General features: G+C 31.3%; 1 protein-coding gene across 4 annotated transcripts; it reads left to right on the top strand.

The window, feature by feature from the left end:
• Positions 1-3,759: 3,759 nt before the first annotated feature.
• ttx-1 (Homeobox protein ttx-1) lies at positions 3,760-14,217 on the top strand (the record flags this gene model as incomplete). Of its 4 annotated transcripts, none has more annotated exons than NM_001029041.3 (9): positions 3,760-3,809; positions 8,182-8,262; positions 8,383-8,451; positions 9,235-9,393; positions 10,578-10,801; positions 10,923-11,073; positions 11,729-11,820; positions 12,050-12,297; positions 13,752-14,216. In NM_001029041.3, 9 exons carry the CDS (start codon positions 3,762-3,764, stop codon positions 13,853-13,855), a joined length of 1,176 nt encoding a protein of 391 aa, NP_001024212.1. The 4 variants fall into 4 exon arrangements, with proteins under 4 accessions (NP_001024212.1, NP_001024213.1, NP_001317838.1 ...); NM_001330887.2 differs by lacking the exon at positions 3,760-3,809 and adding an exon at positions 6,516-6,519 and having other exon boundaries at positions 8,174-8,262; positions 13,752-14,217; NM_001029042.5 differs by lacking the exon at positions 9,235-9,393 and having other exon boundaries at positions 3,762-3,809; positions 13,752-14,217.
• Positions 14,218-15,289: the final 1,072 nt, after the last annotated feature.

The raw sequence follows: 15,289 nt of genomic DNA, 5'->3' as shown, positions 1-15,289 counted from the left end.
GGTTTATATCTTGGTTGTCTTTGACTTTTTCAAAAAGTTGATATTGTAATTATATTAGTAATATAGTAGTCTATATTGTTATAGTTTAAATTATGTTGATATCTTTAAAATGAACAAAGATATAGACCTCCAAAAATGACATGGTACATCGACAATATTTATGTGTCCAGCTTTAGTAGTTTATATCTCGGTTGTCTCGAATTTTAACAAATTTTGTGATTATTTTTATACTAGTTATACATAAGTTTATATTGTCTATATTGTCATAGTTGAAATAATTTTGATATATTTTCCAAATGAACCGAGATATATGCTTCCAAAGATAAAAAAGTACATGGTGCATCGATTAGGTCCTAGCTTGGATGTTTTTATCACTACTGCGTTTGGTTTTATAAAAACGTTATTAGCATGATCATATAAGTTATATATTTGTCTATATTATTATAGTTTGAGTTTTTTTTAATATCTTTGAAATTTACAGAGATATGAACCTCCAACAATTTTTCTTGGAAAGATTTTTTTTTCGGATTTCTAACCCCAAATTTCAAAATCCTGGCACAAATTTGTCATTGAACCTAACAAATATGTCAAGATAACATCACACTGATGATTTATATTACATAATAGAAAATATACACGGTTATTTGCGAGTGATGGACATGACACCTCGATTACGCAACACCTCAAGCGTACCCTGGAATTATGGTGTTAAGAACTGCTACACCGGAAGGTAAAGGTTATAGGTTGTAGGATGTTTAAATATTTTATGTATCTTTAAAAAATATAAATTTTTGAAAAAAAAAATTTTTTTTTACAAAATTTTTTCAACTTCAAACGGCTGTAACTCAGTGGAAAATAAACTTTTAAAAAATTGACTTAGTTTTTTGAATAGCTAATTAAAAATTAATTCAAAAAACGCAATTTGAATTTAAAAAAATGTTTCTGAAAACTGACCAAACTGAGTTTCAAAGTTCCATAAAACTTTTCAACACAATTTTTTTTCCGAAATTTTGTGCCGAGTTTAAAGGCGCATAACTTAATGTAGAATAGGCTCTAGAACATTTTTAAAACTATTTTTGAAAAGTTTGTGAAAATCTTATTTAGGTAATATTTAATTTTAAGTTACCATACTCAGGGGAACAGTGTAAAATTGGTTTCAAAAAAACTTTGTCCGAAATTTTTTTTTTCGTCGGCCTATTTGAAACTTTGGCAAGTTGCATAGCATATAAATGCAAGCGCTAGACTATAATGTTTTTATACTTTAAAAATTTAAAAATGTGTATTTCAAAAACTAGTAATTTAAAGTTATATCAATATTAAAAACTTTGATAAAAATTAATTTAAAAAAAAAATCAAAAGTTGTTTTTTTTTCAAAAAATTTCAAAAAACGTTTTCTACTAAATATAAGCAGTCAGACACCGTCTCAACTGCACAGTTTTGTGAAAAATGATTTGGACACTCCTCCACTACTCCCATCACACAAGGACCCCGTTGAGCCGTACGGATGAGCCGGTGCTTAGCTGCCATTTGTATACTGAAAAGTTGAGAGAGGGGAGACAGTAAGAGACCGTTAGACACTGAATTTAGGTATTAGTCATATGAGTTGACGAGTCAATATACTTATAGTTGAGTTGAAATGTTTTAAGAAGGGTTTAAGGTGTTTTGGAAATTTTCGAAAAAAAAATTTTTTATTGATTTTTTTTATATTTGAAGTAGCATAACTTAGTTAATTTCATATTATCTTTGGAAAAAATTGGTACAGTTTTTGGAAAGCTGATTAAAAACTGTATTGAACACATGTTAAAACATTTATGTAGTACTTTCAGAAAAATGAAACAATTGATTTTCAAAAACTTACTTTAAAAAAATATTCACAATTTTTTTCAATGTTTGAAGTGCCATAACTCAGTTCATATCAGCTTTTGAAAAATGTGATAAATTTTTTGAAAAGCTGGCTAAATACTTCATTATATTCATGTTAAAACAATTATTTGATGATTTCAGAAAAATAAAATAATTGATTTTCAAAAATTTCTTTTTAAAAAAATTCTCACGATTTTTTTCACTGTTTGAAACATTATAACTCATGTCATATTAGTTTCTGTACAAAAATAACACAATTTTTGAAAAGCTGGTTAAAAATTGTATTAAACCCATGTTAGAACATCTTTGTGGTGCTTTTAGAAAAATTGAAAAAATAAGTTTCAAAAATGTTTTTCTCAAAAAAATTTGTTTTTGAAATTTTAACTGATTTTCAAATGCTCATAACTTAGTACACATTGACCCGATAATTATAAAAAATAGATTTTTGTTTAGTTCATGAAAAGTTGTTTAAGATAACGTTAATTTCGAACAACTTGAAAAATAACAAAATAAAAATCACAAGGTTTCAAAAAGTGATACTCGAAAAAAAAATTTTTTTTTTAGTTTTCAAATTTTTTTCTTCAAATAACCAAAATTCAAATTTCCTTCTAGTTTATCAAAAGTTTTCTATCACTATTTTAACACCTACTAAACCCCTTCACTGTTAACACCATAATCACCGTATCCTCTCGTTTCCGGTCTATTTACCCATAACACATGCCTCCCCCCCCCCCCCCCCACCCGCATCGGCACTCGTTTGCAGGGTCCTTTTAAGTGACAGCCGACATATAGAGACTATATACCGCAAAAAGATGGGGAGGAAAGTTTGACAAGTGTATTAACACTTTTCAAGGAGAAAACGGACATCGGTTGGTCAGTCGAGAGTCAATAAAGGATTACCACTTGCTAGGGGTGGAGGGGTACTAGTTTAAAGGCGCATAACTTGGTTTGTTGTGGAGTTGTGAAATGGAATTTATTGTTTTTGGATAGCTGAAAAAATTTGCTACAAGATTGATGTTATAAGTTTTTTGATAGAATTTAGTTGAAAACCTGAAAAATCAAATTGAAAAATAAAAAAAAAAAATTCAAAATTATTATGTTATTTTAAACTGTCATAACATAGTTTGTTGGGATGCTAAAATTTTTCGCTAAACACCTATAATTTGTGAACATGTATAAATTAAACTGAGATCTGGAAAAAATGTATTTTGAAAATATTTTCCAAAAAAATTTTTTTTCCAAAAATTTTTTTTGTTCAATTTTTTAGAATAGATTCTTTTCATGAGCACCCTACAAAGTAATAATTTTTGTTTTGTAGTAGCTGAGACAATTTTTAACAATACTGGTATAACTATGATGTGTTAAAATTAATTTGAAAATTTGAAAATCGCAGTTTAAAAAATTTGAAATTTTGACAATTTTTGAAAAATGGTAAAAAATTCATATCAAATTTTTACTACGTTAAAAATTCTCAAAATTTGAATTTCCAGGTGCTAAAATATTCGAAATATTTGATTTATGCTTCGAAATTTTTTTCAGATTTTTTTTCAGATTCTCAGAATTTTCAGAATTTCCAGACCGCCGCGTTCCCTGAAAAAATATGTCGAAAAATTTCCCAATATTCACAAATTAATTTCCATTATTATTATGATGCATATTAATATTAACATATATATATATATATATATATATATATATATATATATATATATATATATATATATATATATATATATATATATATATATACCTACGTAGGTATAAGATAATCTCTACAGCTCATCCCAGGATCCCCGGGGGGTACTGTAGTAGCTCCATTAGACTGATTGGAAAATGGATCAGAAGCCGCCCCGAAAATCCCTGAAATCCGTATTTCATTTGTCATATATTCCTGCTTCATGTCCTTGACGTCTTCCTCAGCTCCATCCGACTCTATTGTTGAATTGGTAGGTCCGAAAAATAATTTCCAAAAAAAATTTTTTTTCTTAAAAGTTTTAAAGCATTTTTTTCTGCGATTCCTTTAAAGTCCCATTAAATTTTTTTGTGTAGCTTGTAGCCTATGAAGCTTATTAACCATTAAGCCTTTAGCTTAGGATTTCAGATTTCAGATTTCAGATTTCAGATCTCAGATGGTATTTTAGGAGGATAACCCGTTAAAAACCGTTTAGAGGGGCTTGAAGCCGGTTTTTTAGGCAAAACAGCTTGAAAACAATATTAAGCAGTTAAAATAATTTTAATTGAAAATTTAGACAAAAATTCAATGCAAATTTTCGAAAAAAAAAATTTTATTCAAAATTTTTTTTTTTTTTTCAAAAATTTCCAAACTGCTATTTAACTATATACATACCTAAAAACATTTCGAATTGTGCTTTTAGACCTTTAAATTCCCTTGAATTCAAACAATTTGAGTGGCCAGTTACTGTAGTTTAGGCTCCGCCCCTCACCGGGGGCGCCAATGTAAAACCTTCGTAACTTTGCTGAAAATGGACCGTTGAAGCCAGTTTCAATTTTGTTATAAAGCTCAAAAAATGAGCAATTTGAGCAGTATGTATAACGTTCAAAGATTTGTCACCAAAAAAAGTTTTCAAAATGTTTTTTTCAAAACTTTTTTTGAGTTTTTCATAAACTTTGACTAGCCATAACTTTGCTTGAAATGTACATAAAAAGCTTATTTGTAGTAAAATTTAAAGCCCAGATCTGTGAAAAACAAGCACTAGTAAGTATTGTAAACTGCAAAAAAAATCTAAAAACTTTGAAAATTTCAAATTTTCTGATTAAAAAAATTTTTTACCGAATTTTTTCTTTAATTTTCAAGCTATCATAACTTGGTTTAAAATTGTCTCATTTTCGAGGTTTAAGCCACATCCAAAAGAAAAATATATTGACTATAAAAGCAGCTAACGTCACATTGTTTTGGGCAAAAATTCCCGCATTTTTTGTAGATCAAACCGCAATGGGACACTTTATAGATCTGCTCAAAATTAATATACTACCAAGTTACCATATATACTTGAGTCGCCTATTTTCAAGCTTTTAGGTTAGTATAATTTTATTTTGTGAACTGTGCACAATTTTACGCCAACTGTAAAAATTCTAGGTAGGTTAAAAAAAATTCCAAAAAAATTTAGTTTCCCAAAAAAAATTTTTCCTCCAACAAGCAAAAAGCGAAACAGATTCCATTGCTTAACCCAAACTAAATCAATTGTTTTGTTTGATGAGAAAGGTACACACACACGGGAGATTACGGTAGCCAGTACCACACCACAGTCCCAAAATTGGAGGCAAACAGTAGCGCTCATCACGATGTGCTCGCGGAGCAGCGTCACGGATGCGTTGAAATAACAAGACACGCTCCGGTTGATTATATATCAAAAATTACGGTTGCGGGAGATTTGGGGGAAAAATTTTTTTTGCGTTTTTTTGGGGGCCAAAAAAAAAATTTTTTCATAAATATTTCCTCTAAAATGTCTAAATTTCAACTGCATAGTGAATTTTTTTGAAAAACATTGCCTAAATAACACAGTAATAAGCTTTCAAATAGTATAATTAAAGTTAAAATTGACCAAATTTGAAAAAAGTTATGAAGGTTTAAAAATAAAGCTAAAATTAAAAAAAAATTCAACTGAGAGTTTCTAAAACCAAAAAAAAAAAGTTTTCGGTATGTGTATATGGTTTTTAATAGAATTGTTTAAATAATACTTAAAAAGCACAAAAATTAATATTAAAAAGATGAACAAAATTCAAAGTCGGTTGATTTTGAAGAAAGTTATGAAGATTTGAATTTGGGGTTGAAAATTTCAATTTTTTGGAAAATTAAAAAATTAAACAATTGATGTCGAACTTTCAAGATTTTTGCTCAGTTTTTTAACATATATAATTAAAAATTCTATAAGTACGTAAAATAAACATTTAAACAATTCTAGACTTATAAAAATAGATCAATTTAGAAAAAAGTTATGATGGCCTGAAATTTTTTAAAAATGTTTGAAAATTTTTTTATGTCCTTTTCCAAGAATTTCAAAATGCACACAATTTTTTAAAGTGCACAGGATAAGCATAAATAGATCAAAAAAAAATTTCCAAAAAAAAGTTGTTTTTTTGTTGGAAATAATTTCACACTTTCTAACTAAATTTCTTAAAAATAGGGTCAGTGCACAATTAAAACCTACAGTTTCCTTTTAAAAAAATCAATAAAGCAATTAATAAGGCCCCCCCCCCACCCACACCAATTCAAAACTGCAGGGGTGGGCTCCTCCCCCCGCCCGCCGCCGTGTCCCCAACATTGGCCCGAAAAGTGGGCGGAGCCAAACGTGGTACGGTCACAAAGCGTAGAAAGCATGGAAAACAAAGAGAGCGGCGAGAAAAATGGGCGGTTTATTTGGAATGGATTGGCGTTGGCCGAGAAAATCGCATTTTGATGCCCCGTGAGGAGGGATGAGCCCTTCTTTTGGGTGCCCCAGGTATCCCCCCCCCCCACCGGGTTCGAGTGTTTAATACCCTAAGATTTAAGGACATAATCCTAAAAAGCGGATTTTAGCAGCTTTTTCGGGGGGTCCCCTCCCTCCCCCCACCCCATCACCCCGCATACTTACTTGTGCATTTGTTATCACCTGATTCTTTTTTGTATTGGTAACTGCTGCGTAAGTGATACAATGGGTAAGTATGCGGGATAAATTTTAATTTCTTATGTTAGATTTAAATTGAAAATCTTTCCTTCAAAATTTGACATTTCGGTTCGAAAAAGTTTTTAAAAAAATAAAAATAAAAAACAACAAAAAAAATTTGCTGGTTATTCTCATACTTTGAGCACTGATAACTTTACTTAAGCCTGATATTTTCTGCTAATTTTTTAATTTTTTGAGTAGATCACATATTGGGCTTTCGATAACATATAAATTTAAATACAAACCTTTCAAAACTATCAGGAAAATTGACTTTTAAAATTGCAACTTTTTTTCAAAATTTTTTTTGTTGTTGGTTGTTCTTCAACTTTGAGCACTGATAACATTACTTGGAACCAATTTTTTTTGCAATTTTTTAATTTTTTAAATATTGCGGTATTAGGTTTGTGATGACATATAAACTTAAATTACAAACCTTTGAAAAATATTAGGAAATTTGACTTTTAAAATTGCAAATTTTTTCAAAAATTTTTTTTGATTGATTTTCATACTTTGAGCACTGATGACTCTACTCAGAAGTGCAAGTTTGTAATATTTTTTTATTTTTTCAAATAAAACAAAAAACTGGCTATTTAATATGTATTAATTCATAGTAGAATAATAAAACCACATTGATGAAAACTAATATTTAAGAATTCAACTTATAAAAAATTTTTTTTTGATTGAGCTCATACTTTGAGCACTAATAATCCTATTTGAAACTGATATTTTTCTGCAATTTCTTATATCCGTTAATTCAACAAATATTTATCTGTTGAATAAATATAAACTCATATTAAAATAATAAGACTAGATTAATGAAAATTGATTTTTAAAAATGCAAATTTTTGAACTAAAAAAAAACAACTTTTTTACAGTTGAGCTGCAACTTTGAGGACTGACAGCTCCACCTAGAACTGATATTTTTTGCAATTTGTTATTTTTTCTAAATTGAGCAAGTATCTAGCTGTTCAATGCATTTTTATTCATATAGCAATGTTTTTGATAACTTTAAAAAATCAAGTTTTAAAATTGCAAAGTTTTTCAAAAACAATTTTTTTCGGATGAGTTCTAACTTTGAGCACCGATAACTCTGCACAGTACTAACATTTCATGAAATGTAAAATTTTTCTGAATAGAACAAATGCTAAGCTTTCAAATGCGTATAGATTCATACTACATAACTTAAAAATTTTCGAGAAAGTCAAATTTAAAAATTGCAATTTTTCACAAAATTGAGATTTTTAAATTTTATTTTTTCATTCAAACATTTGAAAAATAAACTTTTTAAATTTATTTCAACTACCTCAAATGCTAATTATTTTCTATGCTAAAAATTGAGTTTTGAAATATTTGCTTTTTTGCGAAAAAAATTTTTTTTTTTAGAAACCAAATTTCAAAATTTGAGCACTCAAAACTCTGCCTAAAATAATTTTTTTTTCGTAATTTTTTATTCTTTGTAGTTTCTTGAAAATTAGGCTATAAAGTGTATATAGCTTTTGTTTATATAACTGTAAATTTACAATTAAAACTTTTTTTATTAAACACTCAAAACCAATGGTGACCCCTGGGAGCTGGGAGATGTTTAATTTTTTTTTCTGGGATTTTTCAGACTTTCCTAAACTTTTCCCCATAAATAAATAATACAGAATTTCAGATCCAATCCCAAAATTTGTCTGGAAGTGGATCTGGAACTGGTGGAAATACTGGATCAACTACAATGAACAGCGGAAATTTTGTGGGTTTTTTAAAATTAAATTTTTTTCAGTCTAAATTGTTTTAATCTATTACAGTTTTATGAATATAACAAGAACTATTCAAAAAAAATCAATCAATAAATCAATAAAACAATTTTCAGATCCCAACCCCATCCCTAACCGGAACCGGAGCCTCCCAATCATCTGGCTCAGCTTCTAGCGGGAATTTTGTAAGTTTTTCAATTATTTTTTTTTCACCCAAAAAATTGCAATTTTATCTGAATATTGTGTTAAAACTGTTTTAAACTTCTAATTTCCCTGTAATCTGCAAAAAAATTGGGGTTTTTTGGCCAAAATTGGTAAAAATTAAGACAGCACCACTGTGGGGACACATTTGGGGACACTTTTGGACGTTACCACTAGCAAATTCGGAATCTACACAGAAAATCCAAAGTTTTAACACCCATATTGGCTATGTTCTGAAATTTTGAATTTTCGGGCCGCTTTGGGCCGATCTCAGGCCTAAAAAATGCCCTGTAACAGTTTTTCTGTGAGAAATAATAGATGATTGAACTGAATACCTAATTCGACTTGATTCCTGAAAAATTTTTTTTTCGAGCATATGGCGGCCTGAAATCGGCCCGAATCGGCCAAAAATCAAAATAATGCTAACATAGCCAATATGGGTGTCACAGTTTTACAAATCTTGTGTATAATCTTAATTTCTAAACAAAAAATCTGAAATATCAGATTTTCAGGCCCAAAACCGGCCTGGAGCGGCCTGAAAAGCCTAAAATCCCAAGTTTTCTGTAATATAGCCAATATGGGTGTCATTTCCACAGCAAATTTTATGGAGAATTCGAATTTCTTACTTAAAAATTTTTGTAGAGTGTTCCCAGCTGTCCCCGGCCTCAATTTATCTTAATTTTACTCAAAAAACTCCGATTTTTTCGCTGAAAACTAACCAAAAACTTCTATTTTCGAAACTATCCACTTGGTATTGTGATTTTCAGGTATCACCCGATGAAACCGACACAAAACCGTCCCCATCCCTAATGGACCACAATGACCCGACCTCTTCGTTGAGCCAACAATTGGCTCAGGGAGCAACATTAACGAGCCCATATTCGACGACAACTGTGGACCCGAGTTCACTTTATTTTCAGCTTTCAGTGCGTTTTGAGGCAAAAAAAAATAAAATTGGAAAAAAATTGGAACAAAAAATCAAAAAAAAAATTTTCGGAAAATTTTTTTTTTGGAATTTTTGTTCCAATTTTTTTTTTCAAATTTTTGTAAAAACTTTGTAAAAACATGTGTTTGTGATACTAATTTTGTAGAAGCTTATCATTTTTCAAGCTCCGACTCTTTCCACTTTCACACAAAAAAAATACTCCCCTGGTCCTGAAAAAATTGAAAATTAAGCTAATTTAACTCTAAAAAACTGGTTTTTCCCGAATTTTTGCACTTTTCCACTATTTTTCTATTAAATTCCACAATTTTCAAGCCCAGAAACAACATTAACCAGTGGTCAGAAAGCCAATAGATTTTGTACTCCTCCAGAAGAAATCGCTAAAATTTTTTATGGCTATCTCTGACTTTTTCGCACATTTTTGCTCGTTTTCTATCAGTTTTTGATTTAGTTTTGTTTTACAACAAGTCAAGTGGTTTAGAATTGCCAATTTTCTAGAAAAATCACAAAAAATTGGAGAAATTCCGGGCTTTTTCCATTTCGGGGACATTTGGGGACATTTTGGGGACATTTTGGGCCATCCTAGACCTTGATAAATTTCATATTCGTAATCTCCACCAAATTTCCAAAAATTTGACCCCCATATTGACTATATTCCTGTTAAAGGCTTTTTCGGCCCGAAAACGGCCTATTTCTGGCTTACGTTAGCCTAAAAGTATAATTTTTGAAATACTTATTTGACAGATTGAAATTTTTATACAGTTTCCAAAAACTGGTTTTTATTTTTGACTATATTCCAAAAACATTTTTAGGCCCAAACGATGGCCCATTTCGGCCCAAACTTGGCTTAAAATCTTAGGTTTTCAAAGGGATAATTTCAATGGAAACTTATTGTAGATTTCAAATTTCCTACTCAAACGGTGTAAATCTTACAAGAAACTTTTTTTCGGCCCAGTAATCGGCCTATTTTCGGCCTAAATTGGCCTAAAACCGAAAGTTTTCCAAACTAGTCAATATGGGGGTCATTTTTACTTCAAATTTCATGCTGATTTCAAATTTCTAACTTAAAACGTTGTAAAATGTACTCAAAGTGTCCCTTCATCCGGTTCCTCCCCCTAAAACCGCTCAAAATCATCCAATTTTCCACTAATTTGGCCCAATTTTCAGCCAATGTCATATATACCAAACGTGAGCTCTGCAACAACAGTAGCCGCCGCAAATATGTCTGCATATTTTAACCAAAAAAGTGCCTACCCGACATCTCACCTCGGGTTCCCGTCGAATGTTGGAAGCCACAGCTTTTTACAGTCAAATATGTATATTCCATCGAGTTTGTCGGATTGTCCAACTGCTACTATGGGGAGCATGTCGTGGAATGCTAACCAACCGGGGTAAGAAAACATTTTTTTGTTAAAAAAAACTTTTTTAGAAATTTTTTTTTCAAAATTTTTTTTTTCAAAAGTTTTTAATTTCAAAAAAAAAAAATTCTAATAGTAAGTTAAAAATTTTCAGATTTTCTAGAAAACAACGTCGGGAACGGACCACATTTACACGGAATCAACTTGAAATCCTGGAGAGTTACTTTGTAAAAACCCGCTATCCGGATATTTTCATGCGGGAAGACATGGCCCACAAAATTCAACTCCCCGAGAGCAGAGTTCAGGTTTGTAGAGTTTATTGTTTAAAAATTTGAATTTTTCGTGAAATTTCCAAAGTTTTGACACCCATATTGACTAGGTAAGCATTAGTTTGAGTTTCGGGCCGTTTCGGGCCGATTTCAGGCCGATTTTGGTCCGAAGTGCCATTTTGCAAGTCTCAATTTGTGAGCGCATGTCAAAAAAAATAAATATTCATATCAAAACAAAGAAAAATAAATATTTTCATTTTCGGGCCGTTTCGGGCCAAGTTTCGGGCTGTGGTAAGCCCGAAAAAAAAGTTCTAACAAACTAGTCAGTTTAGGAGTCCGAATATAATAAGATTACTAAACGTTTCCAAATAATTTAATCACAAACGACTTCAGTTGCTGGAATTCCTGATTCCGGGCCGATTTCAGGCCGTATGAGGCCCGAATTACAATTTTCAAGAAACTAGTCGATATGGGTGTTAAATTCATGCAAAATTTTGCGTAGATTTCAATTTTGACATTGAAAACTACACTAGATAGCTGTAGATTTCCAAAAAATCGATTTTTTCGTTAAAATTTTAAACTTTCAAAAGAAAAAACTTGAAAATCGATTTTTTGAAGACAATTTTTTAAAATTTGCAGTTAGAATGTACATAGAATAATCGAAATGGACATTCAGCTTAGTATTTTCCAGGTTTGGTTCAAAAACCGGCGGGCAAAGGCCAGGCAGCAGAAGAAAACGCTGGCGCCCAGTAATTCCGGAGTGACGTGTTCTGGAAATAATGGGTGAGTTTTTTATTATGAATTTCTAAAAATTTGAAAAATTTCACCTGGAATAGTAAAAAAATAAGGGAAAAATCTCAAAAATTGACTGAAATATTCGAGTTTTAAAAATTTTAGTTTTTTTAAATTTTCCTCGAAAATGAAAAAAAATTGAATTTTTATCGATATTTTTTTTGTTTTTTTATTTAAATTTTTTTTTGTTAAGTTTAGGCTTATAAAATTTGAATTTCAGATCAACCGGAGGTGGATCTTCAAATGGATCTACTGGGAGTGAAGTTCAGCCGTCATCCCCGGCCACCACCGACAGTGAGCTAAAATTTTCGGAAGTTATTAAAGAAGAATGTGATGAACAATCAATTAGTCCGTCAGCTGACGATCAGAAAGGCGTAAACTCATATATTAATCCAATTTCCTCGTCATCTGGCACCACTTCCTACAATGGAACTTCTTCTTTTAGGCCACAAGCCCAGTATCCATATGGTTAGTGTTCTTGGAACTTTTTTTTTTTAATTTTCATAAAAACTACAAAAATTTATACACATTTCACCGAAGAGTTTGTGCAAAAATCTTGAAAACTGACTGAGTTATCGATTTTCGAAACTTTTCGAAAAATTTCGAAACTTAGTATTTTAGTTTTTGACATTTTCAGACATCTGGGACAATTTTTTTTTGAGAAATTCAAATTTTGCACAAAAATTGCGCTCATATTGAATATTTTCCAAATATTTCAAATTTTAGGCCTGAAACCGGCCTGAAACGGCCTAAAAATGTCGAATTTTGGAACATAACCACAATACGTGCCCAATTGGTAGAATTTCAACGCAAAGTTGTGTTTTTCTTAACCTGAAGTCTTAAATAACAGAAATTTCACATTTCAGGCCCGAAATCGGCCTGAAACGGCCTGAAATTTAATATTTCAAAACCTAGTCAATATGGGTGTCAAAACTTTGCAAATTTTGTGTAGAATCTGAATTTTTCAATTTGGCAAGCCTTATGTGTCCCAAAAGTGTCCCAAATGGTTTCCCAAACGACACTCCGAAATTCCGCTGGGCTATTTTTCAGTGAAAACATCATTTTCTATACAAACATGAGTTTTTATTTTGATGAATTTGAATTCAACACAAAATTTGAATTTTTTTTGACACCCATATTAACTATTTTCGGAATATTTTCAATTTTAGGCCATTTTAGGCCTGAAATCGGCCTGAAACGGCCTAAAAACCTCGAATTTTGGAACATATAAAAAATACGTGCACAACTGGTAGGAGTTTTGAGTTTCATGACCAAAAGTGTAAAAAGAATAGAAATTTCACATTTCAGGCCCGAAATCGGCCTGAAACGGCCTGAAATTTAATATTTCAAAACATAGTCAATATGAGTGTCAAAATTTTGCAAATTTTGTGTAGAATCTGAATTTTTCAATTTGGCAAGCCTTATGTGTCCCAAAAGTGTCCCAAATGGTGTCCCAAACGACACTCCGAAATTCCGCTCGGCTATTTTTCAGTGAAAACATCATTTTCTATACAAACATGAGTTATTATTTTGATGAGTTTGAATTCAACACAAAATTTGAATTTTTTGACACCCATATTAACTATTTTTCGAAAAATTTTCAGTTTTAGGCCTGAAATCGGCTTGAAACGGCCTGAAAATCTCGAGTTTTGGAAATCAACCAAAATACCTGTACAGTTTGTGAAAATTTAACAAGTAATTCAAGTTTATTGATCAAAAATGTTGAGTATCAAAAATTTCACGTTATAGGCCCGAAATCGGCTTGAATCGGCCTGAAATTTAAATATTTCAAAACCCAGTCAATATGGGTGTCAAAATTTTGCAGATTTTGTGTAGATCCCGAATTTTTTAGTCTTAAAAGTCCTAGATATCCCCAAATGTCCCAAACTTCAATTTTCAATCTTAAAAATCCTAATTTTCAGCCAGCTACCCTGCGTACGACTTTCAGTACAGTCAATCCAACACAAATTCCACCAACACCTACACTTTGGACGGAAATTCCACTTGGAAATTTCAAATGAGCTGAAAAAAATCCGCGAATCTGTAAAAAAACCCACTAATTTTCACCTCTTTTTCACACAAATCTCTCCGGTTTTTAGTACGATGCTCCGATATTCCGGCGGAATTTCGGAGCATCGTACTGATCACAATTTTTCCTCTTTTTTCTACGCAAAAATCAATAATTTACGCACAAAAACTTCAAACTTCCATGATTTTTTCCCACTTCTTTTTCAATTTTTCTGACATTTTTAGGTCCCAAAGTCCTTTTTTCCCCTGAAAAATTTCAGTTTTTCACATTTCTAATATATCCTACGCATTCCAATATTATTGATTTACATATACTTTTACTATCAAGATTTTTCAATCAATAAATGTTCAAATTTGAAATTTATGTTTAAAAGTTCAAGTACCCAAACCTTTTTTTTTTGAATTTATAATCGCTTTTGACACAAAATTTGTTTAGAAATTCAGATTCTACACAAAATTTGCAAAGTTTTGACACCCATATTGGCTAGGTTAGCATTGCTTTGACTTTCAGGCCGATTCGGGCCGATTTCAAGCCGCAATAGGCTTTTTTGGGAATCTAGTCCAAATAGGCGTTCATTACATATACATTCATAAATGGTTCGATTATCTCATTTTTTGTCTTCAGAATAACTGTTACGGGGCCTTTTAGGCCTGAAATCGGCTTGAAACGGCCTGAAAAACTCAAGTTTCCAAACCTGGTCAATATGGGGTTTAAGATTTTGCAAATTTTGCGTAAAATCCAAATTTTTCATTTTCGAAAGTCCTAGCTAGCCCCAAGTGTCACAAACGACGCTCCGAAATTCCGCTCGATAAAGTTTAAAAATTATATGATTAAAAAAAAAAAGTTTGTTTAAATCACCGACCACCATGTTATTCAAACGTTTTCACGTACAATCTAATCATATTCCGCATTTATTTCAATGCTTGGCCTAAATCGGCCTGAAATTGGTCTGAAACGGCCTGAAAATCTCAAGTTACAGAACCTAGTCAATATGGAAGTCAAAATTTTGCAAATTTTGTGTAAAGTCCAAATTTCTTAGTTTCGAAAGTCCTAGCTGTCCTCAAGTGCCCCAAAAATGTCCCAAACGACACTCCGAAATTCCGCTCGATAAATTTTAAGGATCAAATGATTTTTTTTCTCGAAAAATTTGTTTAAATTACCAAACACCTTGATATTTGCAATGTTATACGTACATTTACAATATTCGGCATTTATTTTATGGTCTGGCCTAAACCGGCTTGAAATCGGCCTGAACCGGCCTGAAAATCTCAATTTTTGGAAACTAGTCAATATCGGTGTCAAAATTTTGCAAATTTTGCGTAAAATCCGAATTTTTTAGTTACAACAGTCCTAGGTATCCCCAAGTGTCCCAAAAGTGTGCCAAACGACGCTCCGAAATTCCGCTTGGTGTTTTCGCCGGTTTTAAGCGAA

Source organism: Caenorhabditis elegans, chromosome V, assembly GCF_000002985.6.
Source record: "Caenorhabditis elegans chromosome V".
Classification (NCBI taxonomy): domain Eukaryota; kingdom Metazoa; phylum Nematoda; class Chromadorea; order Rhabditida; family Rhabditidae; genus Caenorhabditis; species Caenorhabditis elegans.
Note: the sequence above shows the minus strand (reverse complement) of the source record. Positions and strands in the feature narration are given on the sequence as shown.